Below are 27,048 nucleotides of genomic sequence, written 5' to 3'. Positions count from 1 at the left end.
TTGAATGATTTTTTGATTTGACCTCAATGGTCCATTTACATACAGTTGTAGCTGTCAAGTCGGTGCGGGATTTTAGGTGAAAATCCCACCCAAAACGTGATTATCGTGTTTTCAAATAAGTTGTTTCAACCTCTAAACGCAGCCCCACATTCTGATTATCAAACGCACGATTTAGCCCTACGATTTGGTGCTCGAGCTTCAGACATTGAGAGGAAAGTTAACAATGGCCATCAAGGTGACAAAAGCCAAGAAGAAACTAGCCTATGACAAGAAACTATGCAGCCTATTGACGAGTACAAACATGCTATAGTTAATTATCAAGCTCGGTCTTTCACGCAACTCATCCTTTCAAATTGCTTAACATTCTAACCAAAATTAATAACGATGTTGTTAAAATCATTACCCCAATTGAGATGATCAAGAAAGGAGACAAAGTGGGTTCCTCTAAGGTTACCCTTCTTTCCAAACTTGGGATAAGATCCTTCTCGTATGAGCTAGTGATCCTCTTTGACTATGAAGATGGATCTGTCTTCAGCCTAAAGGCGTTCAACTTTACTGAGGATGATCTCATTGACAAGTTTACAGCTGGTGTTACTATGATTGCTTCGTTGTCCTTGGCTCTCTCTTACCCAACTCTTGCTGCAATGCCTCACATGTTTATCAATGCCAACAAGAACGTTCTTAATGGTGTTGTTGGCGCTGAATACACATTCATACAAGTTGAAAGAGTATCTCAAGGATCCAAGCAAATTCGTTGTTATTTTCACTTCTATAGCATTGGCTGGAAATGTTGTTATTCCTGCTATCGAAGAAAGAGGGAAGTTAATCCTACTAATGGATCTAACGATGATGGCTTAGACTTTAGCTTGTTTGACTAAGTTTCTTATCATCAAAGCACAAAAGTTATCTTGTTTTATTTAAGGAAGCAGAATTGTGACATTTCGGTAACCAAGTTCGCAATGTCTTTCAATCAGACGGAGTGAACAATCATTCAACAAACTTTGAGATCCAAAGTATTTCGAAAATTCATCTCAGTCAACCGCGAACATTCAAAAACTTTGGAGGGGGTTCTATAGGTTGTCTAAAAATCATACCAAGATAGCTAATACACATCAAACACAAATGATGGAAGTTATAATCTGACAACTTCCACATCAGCAATCCGATAAAGAAAGTTACAAATAAATGACTTTCACGTCAACAAAGGAAGGCTACAATTAGAGTATTCTCACATAGATCGAGAAAGGTTACAATGCAACGACCTTCGCAACAATCGATGAAAAGCCCTGATTCAACAGTCTTTACAATCAACAGCAAGAGTTATAATCTAACAACTCTCACATTTTGAAAAAAAAAAACTAAAGTTAAAATTACAGAACAATGATCTTTGTGATGCTATGCCAGATGAGATTACAAGTCAATAATCTCTTCAGTCCAAAGTACAGAACTCATCTCTGCAATGAAACACAAATAGTCGTGTTCCAAAGCTAAAGTAACGCAGCTCTAATTTAGCTACAGATGCAGCTCTAAACACTGTAAACGTAGCTTCAACTCAACTACCAATGCAACTCATGTTCGGCTGCAAATGCAGCCTCCGAAAGCTGCCAACATAGCTTCCATTTGCTTCCAAACGTAGCTCTTAAATGCTGCCAACGCAGCTTCTAACCACTGCCAATGCCGCTTAATTTAGCTGCTAATGCAACTTCTAACCACTGCCAATGCCGCTGTAAACGTAGCTTCAACTCAACTGCCAACGCAGCTTCTAACCACTACTAATGCCGCTTAATTTAGCTGCTAATGCAACTTCCCAACGCTGTGTTCAAACGCAAGGTTCATGCCCAGCAATGCAGAACTTGCGTTTGACTTATTCAAACGTGATCTAAACAATTGTAAAAACCGTTTTTTACCCACGATCTGGGGAGCGGTTTAAGTGGGTTGTTACATCTCTTAAGGAATGGATTAAGGGGACAGTTACACCTCTTAATCCCCATATAAATATCAACAAACTCAACTGAGTTGGGGATCGATTCTAGGGAGATCAGATCAGAGAGATTGAGCTTTTTTGATACAAGTCGCCGTGCGAGCACCCTTTGGTCGCGGAATTACCAAAAGGTAGGTTGAGAAGAGGATGACAGAAACACAAGAACAATTCAGTATAGCGAAGGAAAATACCTTCTCTAAATTATAAAGAATTAATTATTACAAATCTCTCTCTCACAATCTCACTAGAATCGAGAACAAACTCTCAATCCTCTCTAAACCCTAATACAATAATTAGAATCTCTCTTTGATCTAAGATCTCATAGATCATCATAATCTAAACCCTAATCTTTTTTATCAGGATCTCACTTAGACCTAAAACTCTTTAGATCTACATCTTGGCCTCTAACCTCCTGTTTAGAACCCTAAACAGCCTCACTTAGACCTAAAACTCTTTAGATCTACATCTTGGCCTCTAACCTCCTGTTTAGAACCCTAAACAGCCCCTATTTATAGGGTTTACAACGTGGTGACATCTTGGCCTCTAACCTCCTGTTTAGAACCCTAAACAGCCCCTATTTATAGGGTTTACAACGTGGTGGCAATCTGGTAAATAACCAAAACCAAACACAACTAGAATTCCTTCAAAACAGAAACCAAGTCTGCCCAGGAAACCTCGATGAGTCGACTCATGACTGCATATGAGTCGACTCATGACTGATGAGTCGACCTATAAGCTGATGAGTCGACTGAGCAGAATCTTTTGACAAAACGGCTGGGTTTTATGAGTCGACTCATGACAGGCATGAGTCGACTCAACCTGATGAGTCGACTCATGTACATGTATGAGTCGACTCACGAGCTAAAATCTGGATTCTTTGAATCTGCTGCTCGCCGTCTCGTTCCACGCTTCCACCTATGCTCCGTCGTGTCGCTTCACACCACTATTCTCAAGATATCATGAGAATCACCTATCCTCAAGCTCCCATGAGGATCGTTTTTCCGAAGAGAAGATACACCCGTATCATAGGTCCCCCCTTTAGAAACTTGAAGTCTCATTCAAGTTAGAACTTCAGCTGAGGAAACTCTCGAGCCCCTCCATCTTTGTTGACTTTAGTAATCTTCTTCTTCCTTCTTCTCTGAACTCCTTCCAAAGAAAATGATCTCGCTAAGCTTCTTGTATTAGGATTGAGTAAGGACCATACACAGGATGCCCCTTCACCGGATTTGACGCTCTGATACCAACTTGATACGAGTCACCGTGCGATCACCCTTTGGTCGCCGAATTACCAAAAGGTGGGTTGAGAAGAGGATGACAGAAACATAAGAACAATTCAGTATGGCGAAGAAAAATACATTTTCTAGATTATAAAGAATCAATTATTACAAATCTCTCCCTCACAATCTCACTAGAATCGAGAACAAACTCTCAATCCTCTCTAAACCCTAATACAATGATTAGAATCTCTCTCTCATCTAAGATCTCATAGATCCTCACAATCTAAACCCTAATCCTTTTGATCAGGATCTCACTTAGACCTAAAACTCTTTAGATCTACATCTTGGCCTCTAACCTCCTATTTAGAACCCTAAACAGTCCCTATTTATAGGGTTTACAAATGGTGGTAATCTGGTAAATAACCAAAACCAAACCCAACTAGAATTCCTTCAAAACAGAAACCAAGTCTGCCTAGGAAACCTCAATGAGTCGACTCATGACTGCATATGAGTCGACTCATGACTAATGAGTCGACCCATAAGCTGATGAGTCGACTGAACAGAAGCTTTTGACAAAACGGCTGGGTTTCGTGAGTCAACTCATGACAGGCATGAGTCGACTCAACCTGATGAGTCGACTCATGTACATGTATGAGTCGACTCACGAGCTGAAATCTGGATTCTTCGAATCTGCTGCTCGCCGTCTCGTTCCATGCTTCCATCTGTGCTCCGCCGTGTCGCTTCACACCACTATTCTCAAGATATCATGAGAATCACATATCCTCAAGCTCCCGTGAGGATCGCTTTTCCGAAGAGAATATACACCCGTATCATTTTTGAATTGAATTCCTTAAGGCATTCTTCAGCAACAAAAAGTGGGGATACTTGGCTATTAACCGATTTACGGTTCAAACAAATCTTGGCATAGAGTTTGAACTCATTCTGAGTTCTTAAAACTCGTTAAGAGTTCCTTCAATCGTTCCAGTAAAGGAAGACGTACGGATTGTCAACGGAAAGCAAACTCGACACGAGCATTAAAGGGAAGCATTCCATCACTACCGTGAAGGATCCAGAATTAAACAAATAAGAGAATTTACATGAATTCTCTTCTCTTTTGTAATCGGGAATTCAAATTATAATCGAGATTGAGAGAGTTGTAAACATTCTTTTTCTAAGCACTTAGAAGGAATAAAATCAAATTTAATTCTTTCATTTTCTTATTACAAATTTTCCACTAAACAAAAAAGTTAACATTATACCTCTGACAAAATTAACTTATCAATCATCTTCAATAGGATGATAAGTCCACAAAGTTACTCAAACCGAAACACAATTTCGTTAAGTTAATACCACACCTATGACAAAATTAACTTATCGACTCTCTTCAATAGAGCGATAAGTCCTCACAATCTTATTCAAATCACAAGTACCCAATTTTGTCCAGCTCATATCACTTCTCTGAAAAAATTAACTTATCGACTCTCCTTAATAGAGTGATAGGTCCTCAAAATCTTGTTCAAATCACAAGTACATAATTTCATCAAGTTAATACTATACCTCTGACAAATCAACTTATCGACTCTCCTTAATAGAGCGATGGGTACTCAAAATCTTGTTCAAATCACAAGTACATAATTTCGTCAAGTTAATATTACACCTTTGACGAGATCAATTTATCAACCCTCTTTAATAAGATGATAAGCCCCCAAGTTACTGTTATGTTAACATCACACCTCTAACAGTTAAACCACCATGAACCCGGTCTTTTTAACAGAATGATAAGTGTTCATTATTAAAACGCGAAAGTCGGACCTGCGTTTCAAGTTTAAAACACTGAGGTTAGACCCGCACTTCAAATCTCAAAACGCTGAGGTCAACCTCGCGTTTCAAGTTCAAAACGCAAAGGACTACCTCCGCATTTCAAAAGCGGAATTATGACACTCACCCTCATACATGTCCTGTTCAGCAAATTTCTACAACCAAGTTCACGACGCCTTTGAAACAGACATAGTGAACAATCACTCAGCCGATCTAAGATCAAGATCGAGATCTAAAGTATTCCAAAAATTTGTTCCAGTTAACCGCGAACTTTTAAAAACTTTGGAGGGATTTTGTAGGCTGCCTAAAAATTACTACGGATAGCTGATCCCCGTCAAACACCAATAATGAAAGTTATAATTTGACCACTTTCAGAATATTACAATTGGGAGAGTTTCATATCAATTGATGGAGGTTACAATCTGACAACCTTTATAAGGACAGATGAAAGTTACAATTTGATAACTTTTGCAATATACGAGAGTTACAAATTAACAACTCTCACATTTTAAAGAGCCAATGCAAGGATTACAAGACGACGATCTTTGCAAAAGAGATTACAATTGACGATCTCTTTAAGCCCACATGCGGAGGTCATTCCCGTGTTTCAAGATCAAGACGCGGAGGTCATCACCGCGTCCCAAGATCAAGACGCGGAGGTCATCTCCGCATTCCAAGATAAAGACGCAGAGGTCATCGCCACGTTCCAAGATCAAGACGCAGAGCTCGTTGTTGTGTTCCAGATTCAAGATGCATACTCACCTCTGCATCCTAAGAACAAAACACAAAACTCACCTCTGTGTTCCAAGAACAGAACGAAGGGTTCACTATCGTGTTCTTAGCAAAACATGCACAGCTCAACGTCACGTTCCAAATTCAAGACGCAGAGTTCATGCCCAGAACACGAATTTCACGTTTGACTTGTTCAAACACGAGCTAAACAGTTCTTAAACCGTTTCCTACGATTTGAGGGGGATTACACCCAACTTAGGAGCGATTTTATGGGTTAGTTACACTCCTTAATCCCCTATAAATAGCTAAAAATCAGTTTAAATCGAATCTTCCATCAGATCATTTTTGGGAGGATCAGATCTTGGAGAGTTTTGCGCATCCTTTGAAGCTGTTCGTAGAGCTTTCTTCTCCTTGGCTATAAACCGATTTCAGTTAGATCAAGTCAACACTTCCATAGAGTTTTAAACCCGTTAAGAGTTCTTTGACTCGTTAAGAGTTCCAAACTTACCTTGCAAGTTCTCCTCAACGTCAAATCAAGAGGAATTAACCAAGTTCTACGAAGCGAAGCATTCGGATCGTCAACAGGATACAAGAATCAAACTCTCATCGACACCAAGAAGAACCCAGTTTTAAACAAAAGGAAGGATCTCTGTCGATTTCTTCCTTCTTTTGTAAATCAGGAAACCGATTAGAGAAATTATAATTTCTTTTTTTATGTCATTTAGAGAGAGATTACTGTAAGAGATTGTATTCATTCTTTTCCTGAGTCAGTTAGGAAGATTAATACAAATTTTATTCTTATTCTTCTTGCAAATTTTCCTACAAACACTAGTCTTGGCCGCTACTTTGATTGGGGTATTGCATGCAAAAGGACACATGTCTGTTCTAGCAAAGGGTTGTACTTTGGTGAGTGAAACACCATAACACTAACTTTGAATTTTAAATTTTGAAATAAAAGTCATTCATCCCTTTATTTTGAATTTTTATAAGTTTCAAACTATTTGAAGAAAGGGCTCCAATTCAGATTATCTAATTTTTAATAATCTATATGCAAAATTCATTGATATAAGCCATTTGTGTTGATGTCTTAGGGTTCAACAGCGGGATTAGAGGCTAATCTTGAAGAGGTTGGGGTCTCTTGACCTCCTTTGATGGCCGATCCCTAATAGACTGTTGAGCCTCTTGTAAAACTACAACACATTAGAGAACCAGAGTTGGGTTCTCCGGTAATTCCTCCGATGATCAAGTCAAAATTGAGCTTGAGTAGAGAAGTAGTATGGAGATAGGCTATTTTTTAGCAAGAGATTGCTTACCCTTGTGCTGAAGACAAGGCCTCTATTTATAGAGGTCCAGAGGGACAATTTTGTAATTTCGACCGAGTTCAAGAAGACAGCTTAGTCAGTAGCTACTTCACAGGTGTCGGCTGTAGGTGGCATGAGCCACCTTTATGATTAATGTATTGGTGACATAGGATGCATGGTGTTGATGGAGTCTGATGAGTTATAAAGACTTTTGGGGGCTAGAACAATGATGATTTCTAACCATGCATTTAATATGATTGTGACTAGCTACTGGTGAGGGTTTCAAGAATGATCGTCTTCTGACTCATCTCACTGGAGGTCGATAAACACTGCCTTTTAATCGGCCTCGCAAGTTATCAACCTGGAAGGCCAGGTGCCAAGAGGGAGTGGGGTCGACCAAAATGGTAGGCCGAGTGAGGTTCTTCTAGCTCGATCTTGTGGGTATGTTGATAAGTATTGCTTTTTTAATTAGCCTCACAAGTTCTCGGCCTGGTTGGGTTGACTGCTGAAGTCGCTCGAGTCGTCCCTCTTCAAAGATGACTGATTAGGCATAGAGGGGAACATGTATCGGCTTCTCATTTAGGGATTAACACTTAACTATTTGCATGATATAACAATTTGTATGTTCATATTCATAAAAAAGATGGAATTTGTATATTAAAAAATAGGATAGAGAAGCAGCAGTCTAAAAAAATTATATTCAATTTAATTTTGAAGTTCATGCATATGACTAAAGAAAACTACCAGAGACTAAACATCAAGTGACTAAACATCAAGTATTAAAAATTTTAACTTATATCATTTTAAGCTAATGACATAGGCTCAGTTTTGACTAACTGCTCTGCATAACTTATTCTTCATATGAGAATCACATATGCTAGCACAGGCAAAATACTTATTCTAAGAAGTATAGATTGAAATTACTGTCTTAACTTCATAAAAGCGACACATCACTGTCACTATTTTTATAAGGGGCTGTTCGTTTCGCAAAATTTTTTGGGAAATCAAATAATAGGAAACCTATTTCCTATAATAATTGTTTTGAGGTTGTTTGGTTGGTTTAAAAAAGAATGAAATTATAAAATAGGAGATAAGATGAGATGAGTTGTCATCTTATTATTGGATGATGTGAGTGATTTTAAAAAAAAATTGTTTTGAGGTTGTTTGGTTGGTTAAAAAAATAAAGAAATAAATTGGATGTATATTATTGGATGATGTTTTGAGGTTGTTTGTGTTTGGTTCATTTTTAAAAATAAAAAAATAGATGAGATGAGATGAGTTGGAGGTATATTATTGGATGATGTGACACATACTTAAGGAAATCAATTTCTTTTTTTTTTTTTTTTTTGAGGAAATGAATGGAAATGAAGGTTTAATGAGATGAGATGAGTTGTCACAATATTATTGGATGATGTGTGTGATTTTTAAAAATGGGATAAGATGAGATGTGATGAGTTGGATGATGTGACACATTTCTTGTGTTTGGTTTATTTTTAAAGGTAAGAAAGGAAATGAAATGAGATGAGTTGGAAGATAAAAATAATATTTTATTGGATGTTGTGGGTGAGTTTTAGGGATGGAAATAGATAAAAATATTATTTTATTGATTTCCTTGTACCGATTTCCTTTTCTTGGTTTTTAGGAAACCAACCAAACGGGCCCTAAAGGGCAAGGGCCATGGTTTGACCAGGCTCGGCTCATGGCCACGTTGACTTTAAAGTTTGTGTCTGTAATTTGGTTTCCTCTGAAGTGGTTTGACATATTGATGCATGTTTGTAAGTATAAGTATAACAAGTAGATAAGCATGGCCTGACAATTTGGTAGCCAAAGCAAATCCCCTACTTTGCAATTACTTTAATTTTGTAAGAACTCTTTTTCAACTAATAAACATCAATCCCTTTGACCATTGCATGTAATTTTTTGTATTCTTTAACCTATAGAATAGAACTCTTTGCATGCCACAAACCACTACACGGACATAAAGTAATATCAGTGTGTATTGACCAATAATTTTGTTGCAAGATATAGTATAGGTTTTCTTTTTATATTGATGTCTCAGCATTCTTATTTAAGTGAACGCTGCTTCTTTTTTCTTTTTTTTTCCTTTTTGTATAAACCCACATATGTGGCGATGTCTTATTAAATCAAATCATACAAAGTTCCATTGGAACTGTACCAGAGCATGACAAAGTAGAAGAGATTGACTTAGCAACATAATACTTTGTCATGCTCTGGTACAGTTCCAATGGAACTTTGTATGATTTGATTTAATAAGACATCGCCACATATGTGGGTTTATACAAAAAGGAAAAAAAAAAGAAAAAAGAAGCAGCGTTCACTTAAATAAGAATGCTGAGATATCAATATAAAAAGAAAACCTATACTATATCTTGCAACAAAAGTATCATGATAGCTCCAAAGCTTGCAAAAGATTCCTCCCGATCAGCGCAGCTCTTTATCACATTATTTGCATCACTATATGAGTGAACGCTGGCTTTATTCAACTGACAGTTTTCCTTTTCCATTATACTAGTGTGTATTGTACTTTTTTTTTTCTTTTTTGCTACAGTATTCCCGGTTTTAAATGCTGCAGTATTATTTTTTGAATTACTACAGTATCTCGTTTCTACTACAGTTTTTTTTAAAATGCTATAGTATTCATGTTTGCTACAATAATATTTTTTACAAAACACTAGCATCACGTTTCCTGTTTGCTACAGTGATAAATACTATAGTAAATGTACTGCATCATTTACTGTAGCATAAATAGTGAATTTTGGTTTCTCTCATTTGTATAGAGGAATAGATGCATTGATGGGGGTAAATAAAACAAAGTTGCAAGTGCACAACTATCAAGTTATAGTATAAAAGATGTCGATTCCTCGATCAAGGTGTTGTAGGAAATAATCAAAATTGATTTTTAAATTGGGTGTGGACAATTAAGAGTGATAGTATGGCGGTGGAGAGATTGAGGAAAGTGTGATTATTTGTAAATAAAATAAAACTAAATTAAGAGGGAAGAAAGAAAGATGAAGAAATAAAGAAAAATAAAAATCAAGAAACAAATAAAGGAAAATCAAGAATAAAGAGGAATATCGCACAAGTAAAAGATAGAGGAGTTCAATTAGAAAATGAGGAATCTAGAATTGAGTCCACTAGTCTATTTTGATCACTTAGGATTTATGAATTATTCTCTTTTTATCATATTTTATTTTAGATTTATTAAACATAGATTATCAAACCACTTAAAGAAAGCATAACCTATCAAATTATTATCCAAGTAAAAAAACATTCATGTAAAGAATAACAACTAGATATTGATTCTTGAATTCATAAGAATAACCAATTAGTTCTCTAGTTGATTATCATAAACATGATCATTTTAAGCACAAAGGAGTAATTCATAAATCATAAAAGAAAACAAACTAGTTTCATACAATTCTAGAATTCCTATAAGGTTTTAGTTCCACATTTTAGAAATTAAAAATAAAGAAATAAAATCTAAAGTAGAGAGAATAAAAGAAAAAGAATGAAAATAGAAACTAACTACAAAGAGAAAAATAAGAAAAAAGAAATAAATATTTATATTATAAACATAAAAATAAATCTAGACTATAAAAATAAAAATACAAGAAAGTAAATATATACCATAGAATAAAAATATAAGAAAAATAATAAAAAAATAAATAATAAGAAAATAAATCTACTCTACAAGGAATCAAAATAAATCTAATTCACTAAAAGAAAAAAAATCCTAAAACATGAATATCTAAAATAAAAAAAGAAAAGAAAAAGGAAAACTTACATTGCAAGAGGGTTCTAGCCCCTTAAAGGCAAATCTTCATCTCTACTTTCATCTTCATCTCCATCTTCACCTTCATTTTCATCTCCATCAACCAATAAAGAGAAGAAAAAAACATATGAAGAGGTAAAAAATTCTTTTATTAATTATAAATAAAGTTTATAATTTTAAAAGGTCTTCTCAATTAAAAGTAACTCTCCTCTCCAAATAAAGTTTTTATTAAAAAAAATTCAGACTCAAAACCCTCACTATCTATCCCTATTTATAGCCTACAACCGTAAATAACAACTCCTAAATTTTTTTGGAGAACAATGATTAAATCTCAGCCAGAAACTGTTTTTGGTATGAACAATCAATTGGCCGACCAATTTGTTTATAACTGATTTTTCGTTTTTGTTGATTTCTTGATTAGATTTCTTCATGAATCCTTGAGCTTTTTTTAGTAGTCTTTTGTTTTCATATTGGGCTTTCATAAATGGTACAAAATCAGGAAATTTGATTCTTTTAGGCTTTTATTCATTACCTATTTATTAACATGTAGATTAAGATAAAACATGTTATTAATAACATATTTATTTAAATAAGTAGATAATAAGGGTATAAAAATATAATAAAAATGTGATTATCACATATCTCATACCTAAACTTTTGCTAGTCCTCTAGCAAAGAAATAAAATAAAAAGAAAAAAATTAACTCACTTTCACTGGAATCATGGTTTTATTTAGTGCATACAACAAGCCTTTAAACCTCTAGGTTACCCTAGAAGATGAATTGTAATCTCGTGAGATTTTGCAGTGAATATATACATAAAATTTGATCAACTTGCCAATTTAAAAAAGTTAGTGAATAGTTAAATTACTTGATGCCTTTAAACAATCTAATTATAGCTAGTTTTTACTCAAGAAAATATTTTTATGTATAACTCTAAAGTAAATCTCTAAGAAATTTTTTCATTATAGTTATACAAAGCCAAGTCTAACTTAGAAATTTAATTAAAAGTTTTGAAAACAACATGCTAACTCTTTGTTTTAAATCATTTTCAACTCTCTTAATCAATTTTTTTCAAGAACATATACATAAATATAATTATATATAAAAAATTGTTAGTATTTTTTCTTTTTTTTACACTCTTTATTCCTTGGTGGTTTTATTCTATTTTATCAAGCTTTCTAAGTGAACATTTAACGAGTTTTTTGGCCAATGAACCCCAATCTAATTGAGTTTAGGTCATTAAGTATGGAAATACTCCTTAGGCTTAATTACTCGGCCAATTTAGGCAAGAGAGGGTTATTCATTGGAGTAATTTTTAGAATAATGGGATAATTTTTGGAACAGCAATGTTTGGTGTTATTCATTGGGGTAATTAGAACTGGAGTAACATTTGTGGTGTTATTGGTTTGTTGGGGTAATTATGAGACAAATACCCCACTTTCTCCCAAATTGTCCCAACTATAAAATCAATCCTCAACCCCACCCTCATAATTTACCCCAATTCGTTCGCTGGAACTAAATTACCCCCTTTGAGATCCGACGCCCCCATCGAAGATTCGACGCCAAATCGGCCGCCGAGCTCCACCTCCGACCGCTCCTCCAAGCTCGTTCGCCCCCTCCGCCATTGCCGTTCTCGAGCTCGTTCGCCGCCGTTCTCGAGCTCTTTCGTCGACTCCGCTCACGGCTCCAATGCTTCTGTCTTTCCTTCGGGAGGAAAAGGGTTTTCGCAGCGATTCTTCAAAAAATGGGATTGATTTCGAAAACGATGATTCATACTGTTGCGTTTGTTTAGGAATATTGTAGCTCGCTAGTGACAGTGACAGAGAAATTGGGAAATGTGAAGAGAAGGCATCTGTAGGGGGCATTGTTGAGAGGGTTGGTGAAGTTATAAGAAGAGGGAATCATCAGATCGATGGGTTTTTTCTTGAAATTTCGATACCCCCTGTTGTCGTGATACTATATTGTAATCTCCTTTGATGCTTGTTGCAGGATGCTAAATCTGGAGCCAATGAGTTTCGTATTCGCTTTATGTATACTCATTCTGGGTCAATAGCAAAGCTTCAATGTTTATTGGCAAATTTCTTGCTTTTGGGGTTGTATGTTTGAACAATTAAAATTTCTTGTTGCTCTCCTCGTTAAAGATTTTGGGGTTGTATGTTTGAACAATTAAAATTTATCTGATATTGGAAAATTGTGTTGTTGAAAAAGATTATCTGATAAATGTGATTTGGCTTCGTATGAAATTCTTGGTTAGGATCATAGAATTAAAATAAGGTTAAAAATAATATTATTGTATATTATAACTATTATTTTTAATCATTTAATATTATAACAAGTTAAACTTGAACTTAATTGAGCTATAAATATAATTCCATTAAAAAATGTGATACCAATTGTCTCACTCAAATTGTCCTATTATCCTATTTTACCCTACTTATCCCACTCAAATTATTCCATTGGGTAAAATTACCCCATTGGAACAATTTGCCCCAATTTGCCCCAAATTACCCCAATGAATAACCCCCCTTAGTAAGATAGAACCATCTTGGATTTTAAAATAATTTTTATTGATGCCCATTTTTCACACTATTCTTTTAAAAAGTTATATTATTTTCTACTCTAAGCAAAGCATGTAAAATTTGTATTACTTTAATTAAAAGTCTAAGTTAAGACTTTAGTGAAGTATATTAGTTTGAAAATTATTTCTTAATAAATTTATTTAGTGTTATCATAAAAAGTTAACATGAGTATAAAACTAATTAAGAATTAAAAAATTAAAGTTTATCAAAAAGTTCAATTATTAATTAACTCTATTAAGTTGGCAGATGAAAAAATTTTGTTTTTTATTTTTTGGAAAAAGAAAATAAAAGAATAACATGAGAATAAAAGAAAATGGCATGATAAAGAGTAAAAATGACTAGTCCCCACCCCCACACCTAAATTTTACATTATCATCAATGCAAGCTTTATGATGCACAAAGTAAAGCAGATAAAAAAATAAAGTTGTTAATGTCTGATATCACACAATCGATGAGGTTGAAGAGTTGTTGAATCGCCGAGGGGTTGAACCGTCAAAGGGGGTCACTTCCTACTTTGACTTTATGCCTGGTTCTTAGAGCTCAGGGTGGACGGACCACTTGCACATACAGGAATTGTGGGAGCACGGGGCTTGTTTCCCCCGTGGTACCTCTAACGGTCAAGTCAACTAGCGGACTTGAGTGGGGTGAAGGAAGAACGGTATATTCTCCCGAAAAATGTATTGTTTAGAGAGTTTCTTTTTTATTGTAAGAAAATCTGAACCTCTTTTTATGGCGAATAGCATCTATACTTATAGAGGATGCCAAGGGCAGAATAGACACTTTGTGAGTGTGCGATTTAAGATGGTGGTGAGGGGTGAGCTGGAGGCTGAGTCACCATTTACTCTATACGTGTTGATATGTGAGTGATGGATGGTCACTTCAAAGACATGGGGAACTAGCAGCCGTCGAGGCTTATCGATGAACGGCGAGAAGTCACTTCAGTAACGTAGGAAACCCACAGCTATCGAGGCTTGTCGATGAGCGGCGAGAAGTCACTTCAGTGATATGGGGAAACCGCAGCCGTCAAGGCTTGTCGATGAGCGGTGAGAAGTCACTTCAGTAATGTGGGGAACCCGCGGTCGACAAGGTTTCAGACGACTGAGGACGGAGACACAATGATGATTATAAAAGGTTAAATACTGCTGAGAAGAAATGTTCTGGGTCATCTTCGAGAGGAGTGTCGGTTAATTACTAAGTAGTAATCTTTTATTATGAAGAGGTTCGACTAAGTCCGTCTTTCGAGTCGTTTTTGAGGAATGAAACCGACTCGACTGAGGGAGTGACAGCTCGCGAGATAGTATATTCATGAAGAATAGGGGATACCCCATAACAATTAGCCCTTTTCGCTTGGATGTGGCTGTGGTCGGATCCGAGGGAAAAGTGAATGAGCAAAGACTGAGTAGAATTGATTTTGACAGCAAGATGGCGTCCTTTATGGACTCTAGGACGCCTGACATCATCAGACATCACTAAGGCTGTCTGGGTTGTTCTTTTGTCAGACTGCGATTTCCTTGAGGAAAGGAGGAGAAATGTCATTCGGTTGTTTTTCAAATTCCGAGGCTTGATCTTAGCCGTGGGATAAAATGGCTCCAACGGCTTGGATACATTGACAGTTGTAAAATATAAAACTATATAGTGTCGTTTGAAATTCTCATCCGATTAAACTATTATTGTCCCCTTGTCTCTCCATGGATTTGGAAGTAGTTGATTGTCGGGAATACCTGGAGGTCATTCACTCGAAGGTGACTTTGTCCCAACTAAAGATAATGTCTATGAAGTTTGACATCCCTAAGAGATATAAGCTGTCCATCCCGATGGGGACGGAGGCCATTTACGACCATGGGCCTGGACGGCATCCCCTCTATCTGAACCATTTGGAGTGCGGCTTAAGATTACCCTTGCCTCCATTCTTGAAGCAATTATTCGGGGATTTGGGGGTTTTGCCAACACAAACAAAATCGAATGTCATAGCCATTACTGTGGCTTTCGTGGTTATATGCAGCTGGTTGGCCATTAAACCTACAACGAAACTATTCACCTATTTTGTGGTCGTAAAGGCGAGCCAGAGGGAGCCCCATTATTACTTTCAGATGTCAGGATCATTCAAGTTGATCGTAGACCTCCCAGATTCCCATAAGGAATGGAAGGAGAAGTTTGTATGGGTGACCGGGGATGATTTAGAGATGGGTTGTTCCGATTGGCCCGAGATTCGCAGGGATGCACTTGTCAAGAGGGCACTATCCAAAGAAGAGAAAGTCCATCTTGAATCGATCAAGAAGTTCACTATTTCTCGTTGCTTCGAGGTTTTGCTTGATAGGTCCGTTCTACGAATGACCACAGTGTCGGTCATGCTGGTGACTAATCCTAACACGGATAGAGCCATTGCCCTTATTACTGGGTCAGTGGGAGTAACTGCAATGCCCTCAGCTAGGTTCATCGATCCCCAGGAGGAATCTTCTGCCAGGTCGACAAAACGCCTCCGCTCAGATGTCCCTCCTTCCGAGGTCATGTTGGTCTCCGAGGAGTGGGAGTCCTCTCTTACTCATAGAAGGAGAAGAAAGGAGGCCGAAGGGGTATCTCAACCGACAAATGAAGGGATGCAGAAGGCTATCGTCCCTCTGAGTGGTTCATAAGGGGGTTCGACCCCGAGAGGGTCAGTCAAGACCCTCCTTGAAGAAAGAGCTGAGGAATTTGAACATCCGTGGGAGTCGACTCAACGGGGAAGGAGCCGGCTCAGGAAAAGGCAGGATCACCGGGTGCCGATAGGAAGGACCCTTTTCCACATGGCTTTTCCGACGTGGATGAGACAGAATGTGACCAGCTGAGGTCCTGCATTATTGAGCGTCCTTCATCTGCTGCCAAGTATGCAAAGGAGCCCCAGCCAGAGTTCTGCTTTGAAGCTGAACACCATCTTGATGCTAGGGGGTCCATCATTGGGTCTTGCCGAATCCAGGCGAGTGCTATTGATCAGCTCTATCTCCCAGAGGATGAGAAGTTTCTCAGGAGAATACCTGACCTTGGCCTCCATCAATCTCTTCATAGTTATTTTCTCCGAGGGGCTCTATTGGAAAATGAGTTATTTGGTCGAGTAGATCATCTTTGAACCTCGCACCAGGAGCTTCTTGAGGAGGTTGATCTATTAAGGGCCAACGATGAAGTCCTTCGACAACAGCTCTCCGAAGGTTCCACTTCCGATGTTTCTCAAGTTGCCAAGCTTAGACGGGAGCTAAATGAGACACTTCAGGAGAGGGATCATGCTGATGTCTTAGCCCGGGCAGAGAAGGTGGTGACGGCTCATGCGAAGCATCAGTTAGACGCGACGGAGGTGACCATTGCCAAACTTCAAGAAGAGATCACGCGTCTAAAGTCTAAACCCCTCCAGGAGGTTATTGACGAGTACCGTCAGGAGATTCTTGATAGCTGTCATCAGGACATTGTTGACGAATATCGGGGGAGGTTAGCTAGTCAAACCGAAGTGGCACTAGCTTGCAAAGCTGGATGTGATTATATGTCGGCTCAGATTCTGACCGAGATGAAGAATAGCTTCAATCGCCTTCATTATCCTCCCATGGTCACCAACTATTTGCACGAGTTGGAAGAGTTGGAGGTATGAGGAGCAGGTTTTGACTTGAGTGGGTCCGGGGGTACTTTGGTCGAGGAACCAGATCTATCGACTCCTCCGTTCGGCTACTCCGAGAAGTCCTCCACCTCCGATCTCAGGAGCCGGAATGGATCTACAATAGTCTTCATAGGAGTTTTCTTCTTTTGTCATTATAGATTTTAATTTTGTAAGGCTTGGCTAATGAATGAAAAAGTATTATCCTCTTATTTTGTAGAATCTCGGATTTTTGCTTGAGTGAGGTGAGATCTTCTCTGCAGATTTGGAGGAATTTGCTTACTATCTCTGAGTCGATTAGTATTGCCTCCTAAGTTGATACTGGAAGGTGTTGTCTTAGCTTAGTTATCAAGGGGATGTGTTGACTAATGTCATCGTTTGTGTCATCAGTAGAGAGGATGTGGTTTCGTTGGCCAGCAAAGGCGTCAGTTGACAAGATCGTCTTATTTCTTTACAATATATTCTTGAGAGGATTTGGACTGTTGCTGCCTGACACGATGTAATAGCTTGTCTACCAGCTGTCGGAGATTCAACAATGATGCTCTTAAGTTCTCGAGATCCACGTGGCGTAGGGCTACGGAACGGATGTGACGTTCCAAATTTCAAATTTCAAAAAATGCCCATCCCTTTTCGTTGAATCTCCGTCATTTATTGTAAAGGATGAGGGTCGTTTGGATAGCTCTACCTGTCGATTGGAAGTTTATAAATTTACTTAAGAGAAGGGGAGAGAAAACCTTTCATCTTTTGTCATTGCTTTCGTAGCGTTTCTTTTCCCACTCCTGATCTTCCTTCAATCAGAGTTTCTAATGGCTTTACTAAGTTCTGCTTGCGGTCGCAGTGAGGAAAGGATCATCCTTCTTCGTTCCATTCATTCGAAGGTTTCTGCTAAGAGCCTTAAGAGGTTCTACAGCCTTTATGACATCCATCGGGACTTCAAATTGGAGATCCCCGAGGGAACGGATCCGATCTACCACCATGGTCCTAGTAGAGTTCCTGTGTACCTGGCGCATTTAGAATAGGGACTTCGATTGCCTCTTCATCCCTTCATGAAAGAGGCATGCTTAGCCATGGGGATTTCTCCTTCCCAGCTTGCCCCGAATGTGGTGGGAATCCTGATGGCTTTCATAGTTTATCTGCTCCAGAGTCAGCGTCTAGCCTTCTATGAAGTTGTTCGGGCAATTGGTCGGTAATAAGTCAACCAAAAAGAATCTGTACTTCTTCTTTCATTATACAGGCGGCTTCAAATTGATTTTTAATGCTTCGGAGTACAATAAGGACTAGAAGGAATATTTCATATGGGTTTCTGGAGCCGACGGGATTCTCTCCTGCTCAAAATGGCCGAAAATAAACAAGGACGCCTTGAGGCCGGGCCCTCTTGAGGTTGAAGAGAGGAGACAGCTAGAGAAGATCGGGTCTTATGCCAGGTCTCGAGAGAGAAGCAATCTATTTGACCCGGCGTCACTTCGGGTGGCGTACATCTTGGTTGGTTTACCCTCGGAGGCCGACCGGGCTAGGGTGAACTTATTGGCGCTTCCTCTTCCCAGGGGCCAGGAGGTAGGGTCTGTGGTCGAGAGACCAGGGCCCACTAATAGGCCTCAAAAAAGACCGAGAAGGTATGTAGTGTTGGACCCTATAGGGGGGTGATTAGGGTCAAGAGGCTATAATTATGCAATAAAATTAAGACAAGCAAACCATAATATTCTAATGCAATCAAAATAGAGGAGATAGGGTTAGGAATCGTTATCCTGTGACGCGCGATGTGTTAACGAGGTTCGGTCCGCTGACCTACGTCTCCGCTCCCCACTCTCGAGGAGAAATCCACTACACAACCCGGTTTGGAAGCCGAAACTTTGTCTACACAGCGATCCCCTCACGATCTCACACTACACAGTTGATCTCACTAGATCACACTCCCTCACAATTGATCTACACAAGATCACACTCTCAAGATAGTAGAAATGGTGTAAGACTCTCTCTTTACAATGTCCCTATGGCAAAGAGAAAGAGCACACTGAAGCTGGGAAGTGAAACACACAAGAACTCAGAAAGAATAGGTTTGAAAATTTTGCTCAGTAAAAACAACGTTTCTGGTTTTTGCAAAAGCTGGGACACTGAGGAAGAAGAAGAGGTTGAGTTTAAATAGAAGAAAACAGCTGTTAAAACCCATACCCTTAATCCCCCAAAATCTAGAAACAAACGTCGCTGAAATCTGTACTAAGCGGCGCCGTAAAAGTACAAAAATTACCGTTTGAAAACCTTGGCGGTCGACCAAAAAAACTTACGGTCGACCGCGATCCAGATCCGAAACTGAGAATCGAGCAGAGACTTCTTCGGTCGACCGGTGCGGTCGACCGATGGAAATTTCGAGCTCTCGGTCGACCGCACCGGTCGACCGACAAACACTCTGCTGCCCACTGACGAATGAACACAGGTGCGGTCGACCGGTGCGGTCGACCGCATTCTGATACATTCCAAAAAACTGTTTTTGACTCACTTTAAAATATTTGTAAAATATTTATTTGACCTCTGAAAATTATGAAACTTTGTAAAATGTTTTTAATACTAAAAATAAACTGTTTGGAAAAGCGGTCGACCGATTTCTGACATATTCTGAAATCAGGTTATTTGACCAAGTTGAAATATTTCCAAAATATTCATTTGACCTCTGAAAATTCTGAAACTTTGTAAAATGTTTTTAATACTAAAAACAAACTGTTTGGAAAAAGAATTTTGCAGATAGGTACTCATACTTGTGAAAAATAGTATTTTGTGAAAAACGCTTAAAAGCACAAGTCTAAAAACGTGTGTGTGATTCCCAATAGCTTCAAGTAAACTCAGTAACTCTTTGCCTACATTCTAGCACTAGAGAGAAAAACAAAAGAAAGCTAATATCCTCATATAGAGAGCAATATACTTGAGCTTTGATATAGCTTGAATCGGATGAAGCTTTTGATCGAATTTGTCGTTCTTGAAATAACGTTGCTTCATCTCTTGGCCTCCTCCTCCTTTGGATATCTTCGTTGTAGCATATATTCCATCCATCCTCCATTAATGGCACTAACGAGCTTGACAAATGAATTTACTACATTTATACTCAATAAGCCATTAGTACCGATAATGGTGGTTGTAAGAACATCATCAAAACATAAGGGCTAACAATCTCCCCCTTTTTGATGATGACAACCAACCATTATATAATAGCAAAAATAAAATAGCTTATAGATAGGTGCTCCCCCTATCTATGAGCTCCCCCTAAATATATGCAACAAATGAGGAGATTTCTCTCCCCCTTTGTCACCATCAAAAATGGGGTAAAGAGAAATGCCAAATGCAAAATGCAACTAATCAAGCAAGCAATGTAGAACTTTCACATAGTGCATAAGCCCAAACCATTTCTTATGCGACAAAAATCATCCTCTCCAAGAGGCTTAGTAAATATATCCGCTAGTTGAGATTTGGTGTCAACAAATACTAGGGATACATCTTGTCGCTCTACATGATCGCGTAAGAAATGATGGCGTACATCAATATGTTTAGTTCTAGAATGCAAAACCGAATTTTTGGAAATATTTATAGCACTTGTGTTATCACAAAAGATTTTAATATTTTGAAAATTCAAATCATAGTCAACTAAACTTTGTTTCATCCATAAAACTTGAGCACAACATAAGCCGGCGGCAATGTATTCCGCTTCCGTAGTGGACAATGCAACACAATTTTGTTTCTTGGAAGCCCAAGAAACAAGGGAATTTCCTAAGAATTGGCATGTTCCACTAGTACTCTTGCGATCTACCTTACATCCGGCAAAGTCGGCATCACAAAAACCATATAAATCAAAAGAGGTGCTTCTTGGATAAAATAAACCAAGGTTAAAAGTTCCATTAACATACTTAATGATCCTTTTAACCGCAATTAAATGATATGCTTTAGGAGATGCTTGAAAACGTGCACATGCACACACACTAAACATGATATCGGGTCTACTAGCGGTGAGATAAAGAAGACTACCTATCATACCTCGGTATAGTTTTTGGTCCACATCTTCACCACTCTCATCCGCATCAAGCTTAACACTAGTACTCATGGGAGTAGGCGCATGCTTAGAATTCTCCAACTTGAATTTCTTCACCAATTCCTTTGCATACTTGCTTTGTGAAATGAAGATCCCATCCTTAGTTTGCTTGACTTGGAGCCCGAGAAAGAATGTAAGCTCTCCCATCATACTCATCTCAAAGTGATCCTGCATAACTTTAGAAAATTCCTTGCACAAGGATTCATTAGTAGCACCGAAAATAATGTCATCCACATATATTTGAACTAAAATGAAATTATTTTTCCTTTTTCTCACAAAAAGAGTGTTATCAATTGTTCCTTTTGAAAAGCCATTTTTAACAAGAAAACTAGAGAGGCGAGCATACCAAGCTCTAGGAGCTTGTTTCAACCCATATAAAGATTTTTGAACCCGGTAAACATGATTAGAAAAAACATGATCTATGAAACCGGGGGGTTGCTCAACAAATACTTCCTCTTCTATAAAACCATTCAAAAAAGTACTTTTGACATCCATTTGAAATAATTTGAAATTTTTAAAGCTAGCAAATGCCAAAAACATTCTAATGGATTCCAACCTTGCAACCAGTGCAAAGGTTTCATCATAGTCTATGCCCTCCTCTTGATTGTATCCTTGGGCAACCAAACGAGCTTTATTTCTAGTGACAATGCCATGTTCATCAAGTTTGTTTCTAAAAACCCATTTAGTACCAATAACACTAGCATTGTTAGGTCTAGGAACTAATTTCCAAACATCATTTCTTTGAAAATTATTTAGTAACGTTTATAGATTCTTCAACAACGAGACTTCGTTTATTGAAGACCCTATAAGCCTTACTTCGAGGTGCATAACCCAAGAAAATACCAACATCAATTTTGGAATCAAATTTATCATGGTGATCTTTTGTATTTAAAATAAAGCATTTGCACCCAAAGATACGAAAATAACCAATAAAAGGAGTTTTTCCATAAAAAAAAGTTCATAAGGAGTTTTCTTAAGCTTTGGTCTAATCAAAACACGATTTAAAACATGGCAAGCCGTATTGATGGCTTCCGCCTAAAAATATTTTGGCAAATCAAATGAATTTAGCATAGTGTGTGCCATCTCTTGTATGGTGCGATTTTTCCGTTCAACAACACCATTTTGTTGTGGTGTTCTAGGAGCGGAAAACATGTGAGTTATACCATGATGAGCACAAAAATCATAGAAAAATTCATTTTGAAATTCACCTCCATGATCACTTTTTTTTATTTTCAATTCTTTTAACATGATTAGCAAATTCTTCAAAACAAACATTTTTATTTGCAAGAAATATTGTCCATGTAAAATGAGAGAAATCATCAATAATCACAAAAACATAGTGTTTGCCTCCAAGAAAGGTAACACGCATAGGTCCAAACAAATCAAGATGAAGTACTTACAAAGGTTTAGAAGTCGATACCTCATTGATGGATTTGAAGGAAGATTTTGTTTGTTTAGCTTTGGCACAATCCTCACATGTGGTATCTTTGATGAAGTGCAAGCTAGGTAACCCTTTTACAAGATTTCTCTTAGACAATTTTGATATTAACTCCATATTTGCATGTCCAAGTCTCTTATGCCAAATCCAAGGGTTTTCATCAATTGCCGCAAGGCACTTCACATCTTGATTCACTAGTTCATTCATCTCAAAAATATATACATTAGATTTGCGATTAGCAATAAAGACAATTTTTCCATTCATACTAATGATGCATTTATCCGGTTTAAAGGAAATATCAAAACCTTTATCACTTAATTGGCTAATGCTAAGAAGATTATGATTCAAACCACTTACTAAATAGACATCTTCAATAATGGGTGAGGGTTTCTTACCAATAGAACCTATACCAATGATTTTACCTTTCTCACCACCACCGAAGGAGACGTTACCTCCTTCAATCCTTGATAGGGTTGCAAATAACTCTTTGTTGCCCGTCATATGATGTGAGCAACCACTATCAAGGTACCACATCTCCTTACGTCGTTGCCGTGATGTTCCCTACAAGAGATGAAGATGAAGATGTAGTAGCTTTAGGCACCCAAGTCTTGGGTCCTTGGTGGTTAGTTGTCTTGGTACTTTTTGGTACCCATATCATTCCATAAAAATCATGGTTGTCTTTAATCCTACAATGAGTAGAAATGTGTCCATATTTTATACAATATGTGCACACAAAATTTCTCTTGTGTGTATGAGCATGAGATCTATGAAATCTATTTCTACCATGATGATTATAATTATCATAAGCATGAGTGGGTCTAGTCCTACCACTCTCAATTTCTAGTCTTTCAATCTTTGATCTTAATTGCTTATTCTCGAAATCGAGATCTCTTAGCAATTCATCTTTTAGTGCAAGAGAGGTTGCTAATTGTTCTAGCTTAATGTCACAAGAAGCATGCAATTTTTTAAAAGAAGAGTATTCTTTTGACATTCTCTTAAATTCAAAGTTCAATTCTTCTAGAGCCGTAGCTATGTCACATTGCATGTAGAAAGATTCACTTTCGGTCTCGGATATTACCTCTTATTCATGGGCCATGAAACAAATGTTGGGGTCATGAAGAGAAAGTTTGGCTCCTTCTTCATTGCTATCCGAATCACTTGGTTCGGATTCTTCCCATCCGGCATACATAGCCTTCTTCTTCTTGTACTTCATGTACTTGTCCTTGAGCTTGGGGCAATCCTTAGCGATGTGGTCCGGTTCATTGCATTCGAAATATTTTCCTACACGTAAAGAAAATTTATTGTTAGATCGGGGGTTAAATTTCTTATTCATTTTTATGAGTCTAGAGATTCTTCTAGAGAGATGAGCCACTTTTCTAGAAAAATCCACTTCACTATCCGATGACGGAGAGGAGTAATCACTAGCTCCTTTGAGAGCTATGGTCTTCAATTTTGGTGATGGCTCCTCCACTTCCCGTGAGGGCACTTCCTCCTTCTCCTTCCCCTTGAGCTTCTTCTCATGGACCTTGAGCTTTCCGATGAGGCCATCGAGGGGTAAAGTGGTAAGGTCATGAGCTTCTTCTATCGCCGTCGCCTTGGGTTCCCACATCGGAGTCAATGAACGAAGAATCTTGTAGTTCATCTCTTGAATAGTCAATTTCTTGTCAAGACCATGCAATTCATTGATAATGTTAGTTAAGCGAGAAAACATAGCATCAATTGATACATTTGGAAGCATTTGAAATAACTCATATTCATGCATAAGTCCACTAATCTTGTATTCCTTAACTTGGGGGGTTCCTTCGTGTGTAATACACAATTTCACCCATATTTCGTATGCGGTTGCACACGTGGAAACCCTATTATATTCGTTGGGGGAAAGACCACAAATTAAGGCATTCATAGCCTTAGCATTGAGATTGGCTTGGTGCCTTTCTCCATCGGTCATGTTCCCGACTTTGGACTTCTCTACATATTTCTTTTCTATGAGCTCTAGGATGTCAAGATCAATGCAACGAAGGTAAATTCTCATCCTAGCTTTCTAATAAGCAAAATTACTCCCGGTGAAGAGTGGTGGTCTAGTGGTGGATTGTCCTTCTAATATATACACATTCATTGAAGCCTCCATAAGATCTTTTCTCTAAGGTGATTAAACCAAAAACTAATATAGAGACCAAGCTCTAATACCAATTGTTGGACCCTAGAGGGGGGGTGATTAGGGTCAAGAGGCTATAATTATGCAATAAAATTAAGACAAACAAACCACAATATTCTAATGCAATCAAAATAGAGGAGATAGGGTTAAGAATCGTTATCCTGTGGCGCGCGATGTGTTAACGAGGTTCGGTCCACTGACCTACATCCCTGCTCCCCACTCTCGAGGAGAAATCCACTACACAACCCGGTTTGGAAGCCGGAACTTCGTCTACACAGTGATCCCCTCACGATCTCACACTACACAGTTGATCTCACTAGATCACACTCCCTCACAATTGATCTACACAAGATCACACTCTCAAGATAGTAGAAATGGTGTAAGACTCTCTCTTTACAACGTCCCTATGGCAAAGAGAAAGAGCACACTGAAGCTGGGAAGTGAAACACACAAGAACTCAGAAAGAACAGGTTTGAAAATTTTGGTCAGTAAAAACAACGTTTCTGGTTTTTGCAAAAGCTGGGACACTGAGGAAGAAGAAGAGGTTGAGTTTAAATAAAAGAAAACAGCTGTTAAAACCCATACCCTTAATCCCCCAAAATCTGGAAACAAACATCGCTGAAATCTGTACTGAGCGGCGCCGTAAAAGTACAAAAATTACCATTTGAAAACCTTGGTGGTCGACCGAAAAAACTTGCGGCCGACCGCGATCCAGATCCGAAACTGAGAATCGAGCAGAGACTTCTTTGGTCGACCGATGCGGTCGACCGATGGAAATTTCAAGCTCTCGGTCGATCGCACCGGTCGACCGACAAACTCTCTGCTGCCCACTGACGAATGAACACAGGTGCGGTCTGTTAGACCCTAGAGGGGGGGTGATTAGGGTCTTATGCTAATCTAATCCGATTAAATGCTAATTAAAATTAATTAATGAGTTATCCTAGCAAGTATGAAATACAACAATGTATATGAGCTAGGATAAGTAATATGAACAACAGGATATATCCTAACAAAGAGATATAGGCAATGTATGTGCAAGGATATATAAGCTCAAGGGTAAACAATCTAAACTAGATAGTGGGCAACATAATCAACAAGCAATATACAAAGGCGATATAAGATATAAACATAAAAGTAAGTGCGCCAATGCAATCACAAACAAACAATATGATTACAGAGTTCGGTCCCCACGACCTACGCCTCCGCTCCTCACCTCGAGGAGATCTCCACTATCACAACCAGGTTTTCTACGTTCACCCGAACAATGTTTACACCTCACAATACAATCACTATGTAATCACACCTCACACACTAAGTGTTGGTCCTAGCCCGTGTCCTCCTTCTTAAGTGCTCGGTTACAACCTCTCCCTAGGCACGTCAACCGAGCCACTCCTCTTGGATTCGACCCCGTCTCTCACCACACACTTCTCTCAGTGTACAAGTGTATTACAAGTGAATCCTCACAATTAAGCACAATATAAATCAATTGATTGTTCTCTAAACAAGGTGAGAACTTAATTAAGCACAACTCTTAGTCACAAACCCACAACCCCAAATTATACTATGAATGTAAATACAATAAGCTCAATAGGTTGTGTGTGAACAAAGAGATAAAACAATATAAACTCAATATGAAATCTAGCTTATGAAATTAAGAACAAACTTATAAAATGCTAGAATTGAGTTTAAGGAAACTTCTCTATAGATGACAAGAGAGAGGGAGAAGAATGAATGCTCAAACACCAAGGATGATCTCCACTTGCTCTTGTGAAATTTGCTCCACAAACCAAACTCTTGTAAATGCTTAAAAGCTTTTTAAACAAACACTAAAAACAAACTTAAACCCTTGATTAAAACTTTCTTAAACTTGTTTTAAAACTCTCTTAGATAGCTTGAAAGTTGAAGACAATGGGGTATTTATACCCTCTCACAACTCAGCCAAAAACGTGAGCAAAAGACAAAAAACAACGGTCAAAAAACTAGCCGTTGGAAGCAGAAAAAGACCTCATCGGTCGACCGGAATTTGCATCGGTCGACCGGAAAATTTCATCGGTCGACCGGACCGGTCGACCAATAATCTCTCTGTCGCCCAGTGAGCATTTGAACTCAGGTTCGGTTTTGTAAAATCAATTAAAAATAGTAAAACAGATCCAAAAATTATGAAATTTTGTAGGAAGGTTCTATACATATATAATGACATGTTAAAGAAAGAATTTCTGAAAAATAATTTCCCAATTGATAGAAATAAATATTTGAACACAGATTTACAGTTTCTAAAAAACTGCTGACATACACGATTTTGTAAAATCAGTTGGGCATAGTAAATCAACTCCAAAAATAGTAAA

At 38.0% G+C, this 27,048-nt stretch overlaps 1 protein-coding gene and 1 pseudogene across 1 annotated transcript in view; both read left to right on the top strand.

Moving 5' to 3' along the window:
• Positions 414–12,949, top strand: LOC109838951 (annotated as a pseudogene).
• LOC109838950 overlaps positions 15,111–27,048 on the top strand; it is a 27,139-nt gene continuing 15,201 nt past the window's right edge. The window contains 3 exon segments of the mRNA XM_020407383.1: positions 15,111–16,047; positions 16,131–16,375; positions 16,538–17,029. Of these exon segments, the coding sequence (XP_020262972.1) occupies positions 15,111–16,047; positions 16,131–16,375; positions 16,538–17,029 (1,674 nt within the window).

Source organism: Asparagus officinalis, chromosome 4 (assembly GCF_001876935.1).
Source record: "Asparagus officinalis chromosome 4, Aspof.V1, whole genome shotgun sequence".
Classification (NCBI taxonomy): domain Eukaryota; kingdom Viridiplantae; phylum Streptophyta; class Magnoliopsida; order Asparagales; family Asparagaceae; genus Asparagus; species Asparagus officinalis.
The sequence above is the reverse complement of the archived record's forward strand: the minus strand, read 5'-3'. Positions and strand labels throughout refer to the sequence as shown.